This window comes from Lactuca serriola, chromosome 3 (assembly GCF_051521515.1).
Source record: "Lactuca serriola cultivar US96UC23 chromosome 3, Lser_US96UC23_V15, whole genome shotgun sequence".
In the NCBI taxonomy this organism is placed as follows: Eukaryota; Viridiplantae; Streptophyta; class Magnoliopsida; order Asterales; family Asteraceae; genus Lactuca; species Lactuca serriola.
In genome coordinates this window covers 45,664,637-45,680,586 of record NC_136410.1, presented here as the reverse complement: position 1 = coordinate 45,680,586, position 15,950 = coordinate 45,664,637, and the positions used below count along the sequence as shown (strand labels likewise).

The 15,950-nt window shown below is 37.6% G+C and overlaps 1 protein-coding gene across 1 annotated transcript; it reads right to left on the bottom strand.

Moving 5' to 3' along the window:
* Positions 1-2,415: 2,415 nt before the first annotated feature.
* On the bottom strand, positions 2,416-4,295 carry LOC145092118 (uncharacterized). The gene is made up of 2 exons (XM_079030020.1): positions 4,159-4,295; positions 2,416-3,791 (listed from the first exon to the last, which is right to left on the bottom strand). Exon 2 carries the CDS (start codon positions 3,779-3,781, stop codon positions 2,555-2,557), a length of 1,227 nt encoding a protein of 408 aa, XP_078886146.1. The 5' UTR covers positions 3,782-3,791; positions 4,159-4,295; the 3' UTR covers positions 2,416-2,554.
* Positions 4,296-15,950: the final 11,655 nt, after the last annotated feature.

Sequence of the window (15,950 nt, the reverse complement as noted above, 5' to 3'; positions counted from 1 at the left end):
GGATTTGATAAAAGACTATATTATGAAAATTAAACAAGTATTAAAGGTAGCACCGTAAGTTACCTTTAGACATGGTAACAATTGATGGAAAAAAGAGTTTTTACTAAAACTTTGATAGATGGTGTCACAAAGTGGTCTAAAGGTGGAAAATCTATGATCGAAATACAATCAATGGTCCTAATTGTTTAAAATGATGTCATAAAGTTTCTCTTTTAATAATATTTAAAGATATAGTTATTTTAATACAAAATAAATATCTATAAAATTCCAATGCAATGAATGAACGGTTAAGTTCCGTATGATATTAGGAGTATGTTAGATTTTCTGTTCCAAAATAATAATAATAATAATAAACGATTAAGACGATCCATGTCGGTTCATGCAAAAAAATATTTCGTTTTGATTCTTTACTCAACTTGTTTAACTTACTATTTCAATGAAATATATACATTTGATATATATAGTTAAACACATATGCTAATTTTTCATGTCTAATTGAATATTATATTTTGTTAAATAGATTATATATTAATCTGGTCACAACAACACGCGTGGTGACGAGAATCCATGCGATCAGAAGCCAAAATTGAATATCTGGCTCGAAATTTGTCTTTGCGTTTGTTATCACATGTAACATGGGTTCATATTTAATAGAATATGATGCTGCCTTGGGATTCTTTTATCATTTAATAATTTTTATTTATTGATACTTGACAAAATCAGATAGTATACATATTTAGTTCATGGATTATAGGTTTTTTTTTTTTTGGCATAAATATTATTTCAAAAATACTAATATAATATGAAGATGACACTTCACACTTCTCACATATATACCTAAAAACAAGTGAACGTAATTATAAATATAACTATAGATGGAACGGGTCAAGAGAGTTAAATGTCATAAAAAAAACATACTTGGAAGTTGGAACCACGTTAACTCTTAATCCATGATTTTGGACGAACATGTTGAATAAACTCCAAATCCACAAGGCCACAATGGGTAGAGTTGTTTTAAAACAGTCCATAATAATTTTAAAACACACCAAGGTCCAAGGCCACCTACCCTTCAATAATTGACCTGGCCCGTTTAGTCGTGAACTGAGCCCAACGGACTGGTAAAGTTCGTAAGAAAAAACGGACTCAGTCAGGAAGAACTAAAAAACTGACCAAATCATGAGTCATGACACACCTGTTTAATTTGGCCCCATTTAAATAAAATAAAATAAATAAGCATAGTTAATCATTTAATCATTGGTAAATTAGATATTTCCTATCTTTTCTTTTTGTTTATCCTTCTATTCATATAAAATAACGACAAGTGTCACATTTTGATAAGATTAATAATATTTTAAAATATTTGTCATCATTTCTCATGTATAGAAAATAATTAGAAAAAAAAACAGTAGGATATTTAATTTCTCATTAATTATATGTCATGCTTATAAATATATAAAGTCAGTAACTATCAATCATACACATTTATGACAAATCAACTTACAAAATTTATAATAATTGCAATAAATAAATAAATAAAACATTTATTGTCTGGTCCATAAAAAACATGAACAAAACTGCTCACTACCAATCATGCACAAAAGTTTTAACGTTATTAGGCGTTATTAGGCAGGTGAGCGTGGTCGTCACACTACCCCTCCACCACCTCATCCACCATCTTCACACCACATTGAGGGCGTGGTCTCATGAGAAGAGAGCATAAAGAGGACCGGGAGAAGAAGGGTATGATCAATCGTGACGGGAGTCACTACTAAAGGGCAGTGTTCATGTTGTGATCGTGCTCCACCTGAGCATCAACAAATTGTGTATACCATATTGCCTATTACTCATTAGCAAATTACCCTATAAACAAATCTATAGGATTCGTTAGCATGCCATATTTGATGATAGTTGATATAAAAGTATGAGAGCGCATCGGACATAGTATTTTTTATTATATCTGTTTTACAAGGTTGATTATTTGAATGTACTGAAAAATTACATGAACAATGTTGTATACATAAAATCATCGAAAGAATTATGAATGATTTTGAGTGTATAAATGCATTAAATGAACAAAAAAGATTTACAAATGATTTTGAGTATACAAATATGTTGATAGATTTTATGATTATTTTTTATTATTTAAAACGTATCAAAATGTTGCAACTATGGTTTTAGTATTGGAAACTCAAGCAAGTCAATCACCATTACACCCTTCGTATCGATTAGACATCCAACTAAAAGAACAAAAAAAATGAACTCGAAAATACATATCATTCACTAGTAATTTGTGACTATGACCTAAATCAAACAATCGTTATATCCAACATTCACTAGAACATGATCGCTATATATCCATCATCTCTAGTGCTAATGTGTCATCTAACTTATTAGGAGTTACATCAAATCTTTAAAAAAAACATTTCAGAAACAAACGACTTATTAGCACTTGACTTAAATAACACTCCTGCACGTAAAAGTTAATAAAAATGTACCTATAACAACATCCGATATCGTAATCGCCTCATCGATGATCATTTGAAACTCACATCCCTTAACACATAAAATCTCGTTCTTCTTTCACAGTTCCTCTCCTACACCTGACCACTTCCACCTTCGAACAAGGCTCTCGTTTCTTTAATTTAGGATAATCAACCCTCACATGTCCAACCAATGAACACTCATAACATATTTTATTTTTATGGTTATAGTCCCAACTAAATTGATCATCACCTTTCCCACAACGACAACACTCCACAACCTCGGGAGTGCATTCCCTTATGTGCTTCCGGTTGTACTTCTCACACCACTTTGCATCTCTTTGTTTATCGGATTTCCTACTACCACCTTCAATTTGGAGCTTTTTGGATGATTCATATGTTCGGTCATCCCGTTTCCTTTTAACAACACTACTCATTTCATGTTTTTGAAAGTTTAGTTCCTTCTCTCTTTCTTTAGCCGCTTCCACAACTTGTCTAAAAGTGGCCAAGTCGCGATTTGAGACAAACTCACGAATGTTTGCCCTTAACCCCCATACGTACCTTTTAATCTTTTTCTTTTCGGTAGGGATTTGGTGCTCTACAAACCTTGCTTTTTCCATGAACTTGTAAGTGTAATCAACCACAGAAGACTCCCCTTGTTTAAGTGTCAGAAACTCTTCCTCAATCTGATCCAATGCACTTTCTGAAATGAAATCTTCCTTGAACTTCGCAATGAATTGACCCCATGTGAGTTGTCCCACAATTCCCTCTCCAAGCATACCACTAACCATGTCCCACCAATATAGAGCTTCATCCTTCAACATTGTCACTGCATACATGACCTTATCACCTTCAGAACACTTGCTTGTTTTAAACACATTTTCCATTTCTTTCAACCACCTCATACTAATCACAGGATCACCACTTCCCTTAAACTCTGGTGGCTTACAACTCAAGAAATACTTATACGAACACCCATCTTTCTGGTTTGTTTCATCACCTCTTTGTTGCTCAATTTGTAACTGATCCATGTTTTCATTCACCTCTTCGGTTCTCCTGTTCACATTCAGTCGCTCTTCCATCATCTTTGCAATGATGTCCCGATTTTGTTCCACAATCATTGGAACAGCCTCACGAAGGGCTCGTGAAACCTCTTCAGCAATTGTGGCCCTTAAGTCCACTTCCTGATTGGTATTCCTTGCTTGTCGACTAGGGCCACCAACCTGCTGAGGTGTACTTGCACTAGTCGTCATTGCCTCTTGATTACCATACCCAAGACCACTTCTTGTTTGGTGAGACATGTATGCTAAACTGAAATGCAGCAAGGAATCATTATTGGTGATTTATGTGATATAGATAAACTACATGAAATTGATTTAATTAAATATATTTATTAACATGGAGTAAATATTTAACGGATAATCTCTTTTCAAATAAATATATATGATTAGAAAACTATAGAAGTATACTGTGATGATTTGTGTATTTTGTAAAAACAAATGAATAAGATCACTAAACAACCACATTATGACCCACGTATCTTTTAAATTAATTTGTATAATTGTACTCTATAGAAACTAAACCACGTTTTTTTATCAATTTATTCTTAAAAGTACAAGGTTATTCTGTTACACATATAACTTAAATAACTTCCAAAATGTAAAGAGAAAGCTTATACCTTAGCTCAGATAGCTTGTAATCCTTGCTTAACGATTTGTACTTCGAGCTTCCAGCACTAATTCTCTCTGTTTTCGAATGTTGATGATGGAAAAACAGGATGGCTTCTCTATTTATAGTAACTCATTTCAAGTTTCAACGCCCACTCAATTCCTAGGCCCACCACACCTCATGATCCCAAATCAATCATATGCGTATTTTACAAATCACAAAAGGGAACATGCAGTTAGTGGATTGGATGTCAGGGGCAAAAGTTAATTCGAATCCAAATAGATAGTATATTTTATAATAAGGCATAAACACTTTTCTTACATTTTTTAGAAATTTTAATGGATTAAGTATGATTAGAAATTATATTTTGTTATTATAATAATCGAAATCTTTAGGTAAGAACGATTAGAAGGTTTTATGGATTTTTAACATGTTTGGCTTATTTAATCTGTTGTTTTTTTTAGCTGATTTTTTAGTTTGATCTTTTTGAAATGAAACATTTAACGACATATTTATAAGAAAACATATCGAAATTCTCACATGTAACCAAAATAAAATGCATGGATGATGGATCATGCCATTTGATAACTTGTCATGGTTTAATCATCACGTTAGCAACAATCACGTAATTATTGCATTTCGGTACTTAATTTGTCATATTCTCATAAAATACAACGGTGAATCAAGCAATGCCACTTTGTTGTTTGTTTTTTGAAAAAACCTCTTCAGATCTCTTATTGCTGCGCGGCGTAGCACACGCACAACATTTTTCATCTCGCAGATGTTTGTTTTTCAGAAGTCTCCGGATTAAAAAACCTTTGCGAGTGTTCTTCTTGGCGCAACACTTGTTTTGCCTCTTCCTATCTCTTTCAACCTCTTTTTTTTTCTTGCTAAAATATTAATTATATATTGCTTAAATCTTATTTCACTTTTTTTTTTATTCTTGTTGATTTTTTTATATTGAATAATAATAATTTGTTGATGAAATATCATTATTTTATGCTAAAATATCTTTATTTTTTGTTAAAATATCAACATTTTTTGCTGAAATATCATAAATTATTGCCAAAATGTCATACATTATTAAATTTTCGGTATTAAAAAACTATTTTTAGATTATAAAATCAGATTATTTTAATTTTTTAATATCTGCAGCTGCATGCAGATGTTAAAAAAAACAAACACGCTTCTTATTACAGTCTGCAGCCGTTTGGTCCACCTCTTCTACTGCAGAGGGTTGCAGAGAGTGGTCCGCAGACTTTATGGATTTTTGCTTCAAAAAACAAACAACACCAATGTCGACATGCATGCCTTATAAGAGTTAAAATGATCATGTCACATTGATGACCTACGCCATGATTCTGAGACCTACAAATAAGGCAAGAGAAAAGGGAGAATAAGTTCAATGTGGACATTAAAAAGGTATGAGGATATATTAGAAAAAAACATATAAGCCGAGAGTGGGTATCAACAACAACAATAATAATAATAATAATAAACCTAGATGATTGTCAGGTTACTTATCTAACATGATATTCGACATTTACACCCTCTTATATAGGTCATCTGAAAGAACAAGGTTCTTCATGTCAGACCCTCTTATCTAAGGTCATGCCCTCCGAAAGACTATATCATAAATTTATAATTCATAAATCCTTTGTCTTGACATCCGTGAGTCGTCATATATATATAATCTCGACATCAAATTACAATAAATAGTCTCCTTGTTTATTTTTCATATTATGAATGTTACGTTAACTAATGTTACATTGTTAACGATCCTAAAAAAACATTACATGTGTCATCATAAAGTATCGATTACACATCTTTATCACTTTATAAAATGTCTTTATCACTTTATGAGAGATATATGCATATATGTTACTTAAGTCACATAGGTTGGTGAATAACACGGTTATATGCATAAACATGAAATCATTATAAAAACATGTAAAAATCACTTTATGTGTACATAATGGTTTTAATATGTTAGGATCACCACCTTTGCACCCTCACCGACACCACGGCTTTCGTCCATCATACTCCTATTTAAAAGGATCATGCAACTTTTTAACAAATGCATCCATATAAATCATCACTTTCACTTTGAAACATGCAAAACACATCGTTTTCATGTATTTATCTCATGTTAGTTTCAAAGCACATGATACTCACATCTATTATCTATAGTCGATAGTCGATTCGATTTGCTCTTAGATTATCACCATATTTAATGCAGCAATTCTGACTTATATATTTATTAATGAATCGGATTTTAGGTTATCTTATCTCCAAGAGGAGAAATAAGCAAAATCATAAAATTAAGCTAAAACGGGTTAAATTAATGGGTTACATGGACCTAGAGTGGCCCAACTTTACTTTTTTAGGTGTCTCCCGGTAGGTTTAGAATTAGCGGTTTTAGATCGATCAATTCTAAAACGGTTCAGTTTTTTATTTCAGATGATCTAAAAGCGGTTTTTTCTTCTTCTTGTTCTTTTTTTTGGTCCAATCTTTCTGGCCCGGTCTTGTTTTTTTTTTGGTTTGATCTCTCGGTCTTTATATTCATATTTTTTCGTTTAATTTTGAGGGATTTTTTTTTCTAGGGTTTCTGTTAACAAATGTGTGATTATCATCAAAATAATACATTAAAATTTACTAAAAAATAGAAGAAATTGGTTAACTTGTGATTATCACAAAATTGATATGTATATAAAATTTGGCTTATGGTCTTTTTTGAGACCAGTCTTGAGTCGATCACCGACCGGTTTTCAGTCGGTCCTGGAATGGTCCAGTCTTTACTGGACCGGCCCTTTCTTTTTTATTTTTAGACAGGTCTCGGTCACATTGTTTTCAATCTAGTCTTTTTGTAGTGTAGTCTTTTTTTGGTTCGGTCTTATTATAGATAGGTCCAGTCTCGATCTTTTTGTTCATGTGTGATTAAATTGTTTTGTTTGAAAATGTTACAGTATAATTTTAATAATATAGTTTTGGTAATCATATTGAATATATTAAGTACTAGGTGTGAAACCGTAACATCCTAAAATACGACCCAAAAATTTTTGTTTAATCATTACTAAAATCATTAGATCAATACCATAAAATAAAACATATACGTCAATGTATCCAAAACCATAACAAAGTATCACAAGAAAATTGTATCAAGACTATATCAAATCATGTCAATGAAAAGCTAATCAACTCCCAGGACAAATACTGAAGCTGTGGTGTGTGCGATGCCATCATCCCGAGCTCTTCCCTTTACTTGCGGAAGTACCTGAAACCAAAACTGAAACTGTAAGCACGAAGCTTAGTGAGCTCCCCCAAACTACCACATACTACACAAAAATATATAAACACATACTGGGCCTTGCCCACTGCATCGGGCCGAAGTCCGGAAACTGCATCGGACCGAAGTCCGGAACTAACCAGGGCCTTGCCCTCTGCATCGGACCAAAGTCCGGAACTGACTGGGACCTTGTCCCCTGCATCGGACCGAAGTCCGGAAACTGACTAAGCATATCATGGCATAACATAAACATATCAACTAGCATAGGCACATATACTGCATACAGCATCAGACCGGAGTCCGGAACACATAATATAAAACATACTTGAATCACAAAGACATCAAGCAATCTAACTACTACATCGGACCAAGGTCCGAAAATACTGCTAACTAAACGGGCCGGCATTGTGGCCGTAGACCCGTTCCTACTGGAAGGAAGACTCACCTCGTAATCTAAGTACTGAATTAACTACTCTAGAATCTGTCTGCCGCTGCTCCGGTTTCACCCCGTCTACAATTTCCATAAGTACACTCAAACAAATACTGATAACTATACTGAGGGTAAAATGACTATTTTACCCCTGGTCAAAGTCAACCTCTTGGTCAAAGTCAACATACAGGTGACCTGACTCGTCGATTTGGCCCACCAACTCGTCGAGTCCCTATTGTTATTTCTCAATTCTGGTCACTACTACTCGTCGAGTTTGGCATAGACTCGACGAGTTCCTCTTTGACACAAACACTTAGTCAATCTGCATCCGACTCGCCGAGTTGTATGAACAACTCGTCGAGTTCTCCTTCATCATATGAACACTCCATGTGACATCCCCATTTTCACGGCCAGAAAAGACCGATTTTGTTTATGATTTATAAAAATCAGAGTACTTCTTTTAATAAAAATGTTGTTGAATTTGTTCCCAGTAAAACATGATAAATACGTTATCAAAGCATTTTTGAAGAAATGTATTTTTAAAACGTTTGGGATGTCATCGTTAATACAGATACATAAGCATAAACATAACTGACATTCATTATCACTAGTGATCTACATCTCTTTAATCTCTCAGTGTAATGTCACTTCATATCGACACCTGTGATATAAAAAACTGAGTGGGTCAGGTTGGAAAACCTGGTGAGTACATAGGGTTTTCAACCCACAATAATATAATTATTATGTTTAATCATCAAACAGTTAACCCAATTACCCATCCCCATTATCTTCTTTATTCTTAAGGATCTACCCTAAGAATCAACTATTTCTTCTTCATTCATTCCTAAGGAGTATCCTAAGGAATAGGTACGAATTCAATCGTTGTAAATGACACATCTGTCAAGCACAACTGCTAGTTCTGTCACTTAGGCGCAGCTGCCAAAATTGTGACATTCTCTATGGGGCGCATCTGTCGGAATAGTCCTTTTAGGCGCATCTGTCGGGGTTATGAGGTTCTCTATTAGGCGCTCCTGCCGGTAGATTCCTTTAGGCGCATCTGCCAGGGTTTTATTGACAGTATCGTTTTCGAGAGTCCACTCACAATACATATCAATGTGTTTTTATCTCGTTTATCGACAGTATCGTTTCCGAGAATCCACTCGCAATACATGTCGATGGGTTTTTAGAGTACACCTGGTGAATACACAGTTCAAAACACCTACAGGTTGCGAGCCTGCTAGTGTCCACTGGACTGTCTAGAATAGTCCGTGGTTGTTATCCATACTCTGCTGGATGACGGGGCCATCACTTGGGAAAAGGCTTCTCACATCGTCCACCTCTCACCCTCACCTCGTGGTCTATAACACCTCTCAACTCATCATCAAACTCATATTCCATCTATTACATCTACCCATGTTTTACCCCAACATTATCGTAGATATAAAATACATATACAGTTTAAATCATTTAAAACATGTATAAAATCGTTCATCAAGCGTATACAACAAGTATTCAGATAATATGCACACATAGCACGCAATTTATATAAAATACTTCATATCTATGTGTAAGCTGAAAGTAACTATACACTCACCTGATTAGGCGGTGACTCGTCACTCGGACAGCACTTCGTTACTCTTAAAACAATTTCCTCGACAAAACCTAGTATCAATATGACTAGGGTTTAGTCTGACGTTAACCGCGACTAATTAATAGTCCAACTATTATTATTATTATATAAGCGTTAAATAACACTCAATATAACTCATAATAATAGTCCAAATACTTATTGTAAGGTCCTAATAACATTACTATATTAAAACATAAGCTATACTAAAGATAGGTTAGGCGTAGCTCACTTACAGCGGGTTTTCTCAAAAGTCGGGCTTCGCTGGAGCAGCGTTCCCGAGCCGAAAGGCTCTTTTCTTGGGACTCTGGGAGCCTCGGGGCTTCCTTCGGGTGCTAGGGGGTTTACCTAGACTTTAGGGGGCTTAAGGGAGGTTAGAGAGAGAAACTAGAGAGAGAAAGTTGAAGGGTGAGGTGTGAGGAAGTTGGAATGCCTGACACCTCTATTTATAGGCTGAATTCCTAATGGACTCGCCGAGTAGGAGGACCTACTCGCCGATTTGGTGCATGTGGCAGCCTTCTAGTGGTGCCACGTGTCCAATTCTGGTGGTTCCACGTCACCCCCTATCACGTATCAGCCTTCAAACTTAGAAAAATCATAACTCTCGCATACGAGCTCCGTTTTTGACGTTCTTTATATCCATGCGTAGGTAAAAACAAGATCTACAACTTTCGTTTAGACTCCATCGGCTAATTCTCGACCGATCTCAGATTTAACAGTAGGAGGCGTTTAGACTGTTAAATGACCGCGAAGAATTCGTAACTTCTTCATACGGACTCCATTTTCGTCCATCTTTTTACCGTTGAGTTCCTATTAATGAGATCTTCAACTCTTATTTAGGTCGCGTAAGCCAAAATGTAGCACTTGGATCCTGGTACGTAAAATTTATCTAAGTATTTTACATTTTTAGCCTTGGACTCGGCAAGTTGTAGGCCCGACTCGCCAAGTGGAGACGGGTTTGGGAGCATGTTTAAGCTGGCGATTCGGCGAGTCCACATTCTGGACTCAGCAAGTCCCTGCTGTCTGATGAAACCCTAAAGTCCAAGGGTTTGCACCCTATTTAAACCAACCTTATGCGCCCCAACCTCGCCCCCTTCACCCTCAGAGCTCCCAACATCGTTCAAACCCTTATTCCTTGTGAGATTGAAGTGACTTGGTGTAGTTCTCTAAGATTTTGAGAAGAAAGAAGAGTAGATCAAGAAGAGAAGAAGGAGGCCAGGCATCATTGTGTTATCTCAGTGATTTCCTTGAGGTATAACTCAGTTTCCCTCTGTTTCCATGCTTATAGTCCCTTATAGCTCCATTAGAGTCCTTCTTGAGCCATTTCCAAGCTTAGGTATGATTTAAGATTTGTAATAAGTTGATTAACCTTTAGATCTAGGCATGATTGAGCTCCAGGAGCTCGGATCTACTGCCTTTATGGAGCCATATTGCATGAGAGCCCTAGATCTACTCTTTTAGTGCATTTTGAGCCCTAAAACCTTCATTGGTGTTTATTTACACCTAAAGTTAGAAACTTTACGTGTTAACCAGGCCCTAGAAACCCAGATCTATGTATGGCATGAGCTGGATTCAAGCAAAATCGAATGTTTAGTGTTTGCATGCGATAGGCTCGGCGAGTCGTTCATCGAACTCAGCGAGTCGAGTCGCGAGTCCCCGAGTTTTCCCTTTTTGTGTTTGCGGAGTGGAGTATTGAGTCATGGGGTGTGACTCAGTGAGTCAGAAGCCAGACTCACCCATGAAGGAACTCGGCGAGTCCAAGGCAATCTTCTTGCCTCAAGAACAGACTCGGCGAGTTGTTCATACAACTCGGCGAGTCTCAGCATAGCATGTTCTTCGGATAAAGATGAACTCAACGAGTTGTTCATACAACTCGGCGGGTAGGATGAAGGACTATTGGACCTTGGATTAAAAGGAAAATTCGTCGAGTCAACGCCTAACTCGACGAGTAGAGATGGGGTTATGGTCAGACAAAGGGATAGGGACTCGGTGAGTTGGCAGGACAACTCGGCGAGTCGGGTCAACTGGAAGTTGACTTTGACTTTGACTCTTGGCTCGGTCAGGGGTAAATGGTCATTTTACCTTGAGGTCGATTAGTAGTATTTGATTGGGTGTTTTGTGGGGATTTTAGCCGGAGGACTTCCGGGACAGCAGCAGCAGAAGACAGTCAATTCTCACGCAGATCAGCAGCTACTTTGAGGTGAGTTACCTTCCAGTAGCGGTGGGTCTACGGCCACAATGTCGGCCCACCAGTAGGAGTTGTATGTTAGATGATTTTCTTTGTGATATCATCTAGTTTTGCTACTACCTGATATGTTTCTATGCTGGCATGATATGTATATGTGATAGCAGTAGAGTTCGGCTGTTAGGACCGAAGGGTAGGTCAGACACCCCAGATATGTCTGACAGTATGTGATGATATGTTTATATGCTGGCATGATATGTTATATGTAATAGTGGTAGTAGGAGGGGAATAGTCCCCAAGCCCGGTCGTTAGGGCCGAAGGGTAGATCAAACACCCCATATATGGCTGATAATATGTTATGTTATGATATATGTGATAGTAGCAGTAGGGGTGAAATAGTCCCCGAGGATCGGTTGTTAGGACCGATGGGTAGTCAGCGCCCCAGAATGGCTTGACATGGGTAGTCAGCACCCCAGAACGGCTTGTGTAACAGCCCGAAATCTCAGGTATTGTTTAAATTATGTTTTTGGGTGATTTAAGAGGGGACTCGGCGAGTTGGGGCCTAGACTCGCCGAGTAGGATCGCAGACTTGGTCGCGGGATCGCGACTGGACTCGACGAGTCCAGGTATGGACTCGGCGAGTCGACGCTGTTTAGCGGAAACCCTAACCGTTCAGGTTTGGGACGTATAAAAGGGACTCATTGGCCGTCATTGTTCGTTTTAGCCTTCTGAGAAGAACCCTAGATCGATTGGGTGCAGCTGGAGCAAGGATCTTAGGCCATTGTGGGTTTTAGAAGAGTGGTTGTGCAAGGAAGAGAAAGGATTGGCTAAAGGAGCAGCAAGGGGTCACATTCTGAGGATTGGGAATACAGAGAATACATCATCCAGGTAAGAATTCGTGTGTGCTCTGCTATATTGATGTATTTATGAAATTAGGGTTTATAGAACCCATTTTGTGATTAGATGAAGTAGTGCCCTGTTACCCACGACTATAATCTTGTAGTAGAACCTTTAGAGGTCCGGCAGGTCCCATGCATGTGAATTTCGGGACGAGACCTATCTCCGGAAGCAATTACTCGTCTGCATGGCATGGACTCGCCGAGTTGTTCTTCAGACTCGGCGAGTAGCTTGAAGATTTACTGGGACTCGCCGAGTTGTTCTTTAGACTCGGCGAGTGGAGTCGGGGTGGCCCCGCGATTCTTCCAGGAGTAACTCGTCGGGTCGAGGAGGGTACTCGACGAGTAGATAAGGAATCTCAGAAAGTGGGAAGACGTCCAGACTCGCCGAGTCGTCATGGTACTCGCCGAGTCCGGTCGAGTTGACAGTTGACCGTTGACCAGAGTTGACCTAAGTCTGACTTCTTAGGGATAGTCACACTTAGAAGATATAAGTATTAATGAGATATGAAATGCTATAGGGAGGTTGTAGCTCGTCGGTTGTGCACAAGTCATTTCGGGATTTGCTAGCGTTCAGCTTTTACGAGGTGAGTCTTCTCACTATACTGTACCCGGAAGGGTTTGACTGTGTGACCGGAAGGTCGGATATGTTATGTGATATGTATGCTATATGTGGTAAGTTAATTGTTATATGTGCTATGTATGATATGTGGGCCGGAAGGCGATTATGTTATGGGCCGGAAGGCGTTGTAATGAGGACCGGAAGGTCAGGGCCTGGAAAGGCGTATGTGTGTAAGTGTATATTGGGGAACTCACTAAGCATTTATGCTTACAGTTGTTGTGCATGTATTTCAGGTACTAGCGAGGACCGTGGGAAGGCGCCGGCATGATCGATACACACTGAAGATTGTCTTTATGATCTTGGGATTTTGAATAATTGTATTTGACAAAATAATTAAACTATTTATGTCTTGTTTAAAATGGAAACAATATGTTTTTTAAAAAAAAAATGAAAAATTTGTTTGAAAAATTTGAGTTGTTACAGCTTGACACGGGTAGGTCGGCACCCCATAATGGTCGTACCGGGTAGGTCGGGCACCCTAGAATTGCCCGGTAGTGTGTATGATATGTGATTGTATGGTATGTGGTAAGATGGGGGAACTAACTAAGCTTCGTGCTAACAGTTTTCAGTTTTGGTTTCAGGTACCTCTTCTTCGAAGGGGAAGGAGCCGACACGGTAGCGGTACATCACACACACGCTTTGTATTCCGCACTATGGGACCTTCCTGGGGATTTGTACTCTGACTGTATTATGTTTTATAAAATGGTTTCCAGACAAGCAACATCTTTTATGAAATGATATGAACCGTGAATGTTTTATTTCTAATGTTTTGCAAAGTGTATGTTTTAAAAATGAAATTTTTGGCTCGTATTTTTTGGACGTTACACAAGAACTGCTCGAACTAAAATTTGAGTTTCGGGCCATACACTGCAAAGCCAAATCTTAGAAAATTCATAACTTCCCCATACGAAGTCAGGTTTGGGCGTTCTTTTTTGTATGTTCTCGGTTTAACATATACTACAACTTTCATTTAGATTGCTAAGGCTAAAAGTCGCTGCATCATAAATTTACAATTTACGCTTCCCGGTGTCGTGTCGGTTTTGCCGTAAAACTTCGATGGGCCATAACTTCTTCGTTATAACTCGGATTTCAGCGTTCTTTATATGTACGGAAACCTTGAGACATATTCTACAACTTGGTTAAGACTATTTATTATAAATAATCTGTTGCCGAAAAGTCGTTTTCGACACTTATTGCCTCAAAATTGACTAGCCCGGATTTGCGGACGTTACAATTATCTCCCCCTTAGGATGATTACGTCCCGGAATCATCAACGAAACATGATAGTATAATGACTCCATACGTTATCTCTTCATCCTAGGTAATAACTGTAACTTCTATGTTGCTTCGAACAAGTATCTAACTCTTGGACTCCTTGACTGCAGGCGGTGCTCGGTCTTGCACCTGCTCGTTAGACTTTCAATCATGACCTTCGTGTCACAACCTCATTCTTTATCAGAGACTCCTTCTTCTTCTTAACAAACTTAGGATAAGTTAATTTGATTACTATAAATGACCGATGTGTCATATTCTAATGACCTATCATCGTATGTAGCAACGCTTAGACTCAGGTCTCTTAGAGTCAAATTCTGGAATGGAATATGCCTTCCTTCATGATCTAATGTGATATAATCACATTTTAACATGTATCATTTCTAGATACCAACTTCTTTAACAATGAGTGCGATACTTCTATTGATCGCTTTGATTTCAATCATCTGGTTTAAGTCGGACGCTACATCAAACTTGGTTCTCTGAACCACGTAACCTACTCATCGTAGTCGGACTCAATGTGATATAACCACTAGGGTCGGGATAACAACAATCTATTAGTCATTACCGAAACAATGGTAACGACATACTTGAATAAAACGAAATCAATTACTAGCTTATTGGTAACCTTGTGACTTTCCCTGATCCAAGTGTGAGTCCTGTGCTTCCGGTAGTATAGGCCTCTACTACCTTTCACACATACTCATACTCGTTCCAAGTATTGTCTCACAGTTCTCCAAGTTATTATCACAAAAACAATTTTAAGACATACAAATGTGTCCAAACAATCATAAAAATTTCCCTAGACTCTACTAGGACTTCTTTCATGCGTATGTTCAACTCGGTTGGCGGTGGAAACTCCATACGATGGGATAACTTCAGGAATTACACCAATCGTTCCATCATCCCGCCGATCGAAGGTGTATTTTGGACGTACCGTACTCTTCTAAACAAACTGTTATTTTACCATACATATTCTAAAGGAAAGATACCACTCTTACGATATCTTCCGATAGTTGTCATTCACTATCATAAGCCTTTTCATTTCCACCATTTACACAATTTGCTACCAGCCTTCACCATGATGTTACGTTCACGGAAGCATGCATTCAGTGCATCAAGACGAGAATATAGATAGAGAAGATTTAGACGTGTAATCCTCCTTATTACACCGAAAAGTTACATGCCAGTTCTAATATCGTAATTAAACGTTTAGAAACCTGAGCACATAAAATTTCCAGATCCGGTCGGCAACAAACCGTAGATCCGATTATACATTTAGCATCATAAATCATTTAGCACATAAAAGCATGTTAGGCATTTTCCCTAAATAAGCTAGTGCTTGTGTCTATTTAGGTGTATTACCTAAGACACACTCCTCACCATCATTGCTTAGCATTCTAAGTTTAAGTCTAGAAATAAATCCATATTCATAGTTAGCTTAAACTAATGCTCTGATACCAACTGTGACATCCTCATTTTCA

Excerpts from the sequence above, each read along its gene's own strand:
- LOC145092118 (XM_079030020.1), bottom strand. The coding sequence starts at position 3,781 with ATGTCTCACCAAACAAGAAGTGGTCTTGGGTATGGTAATCAAGAGGCA.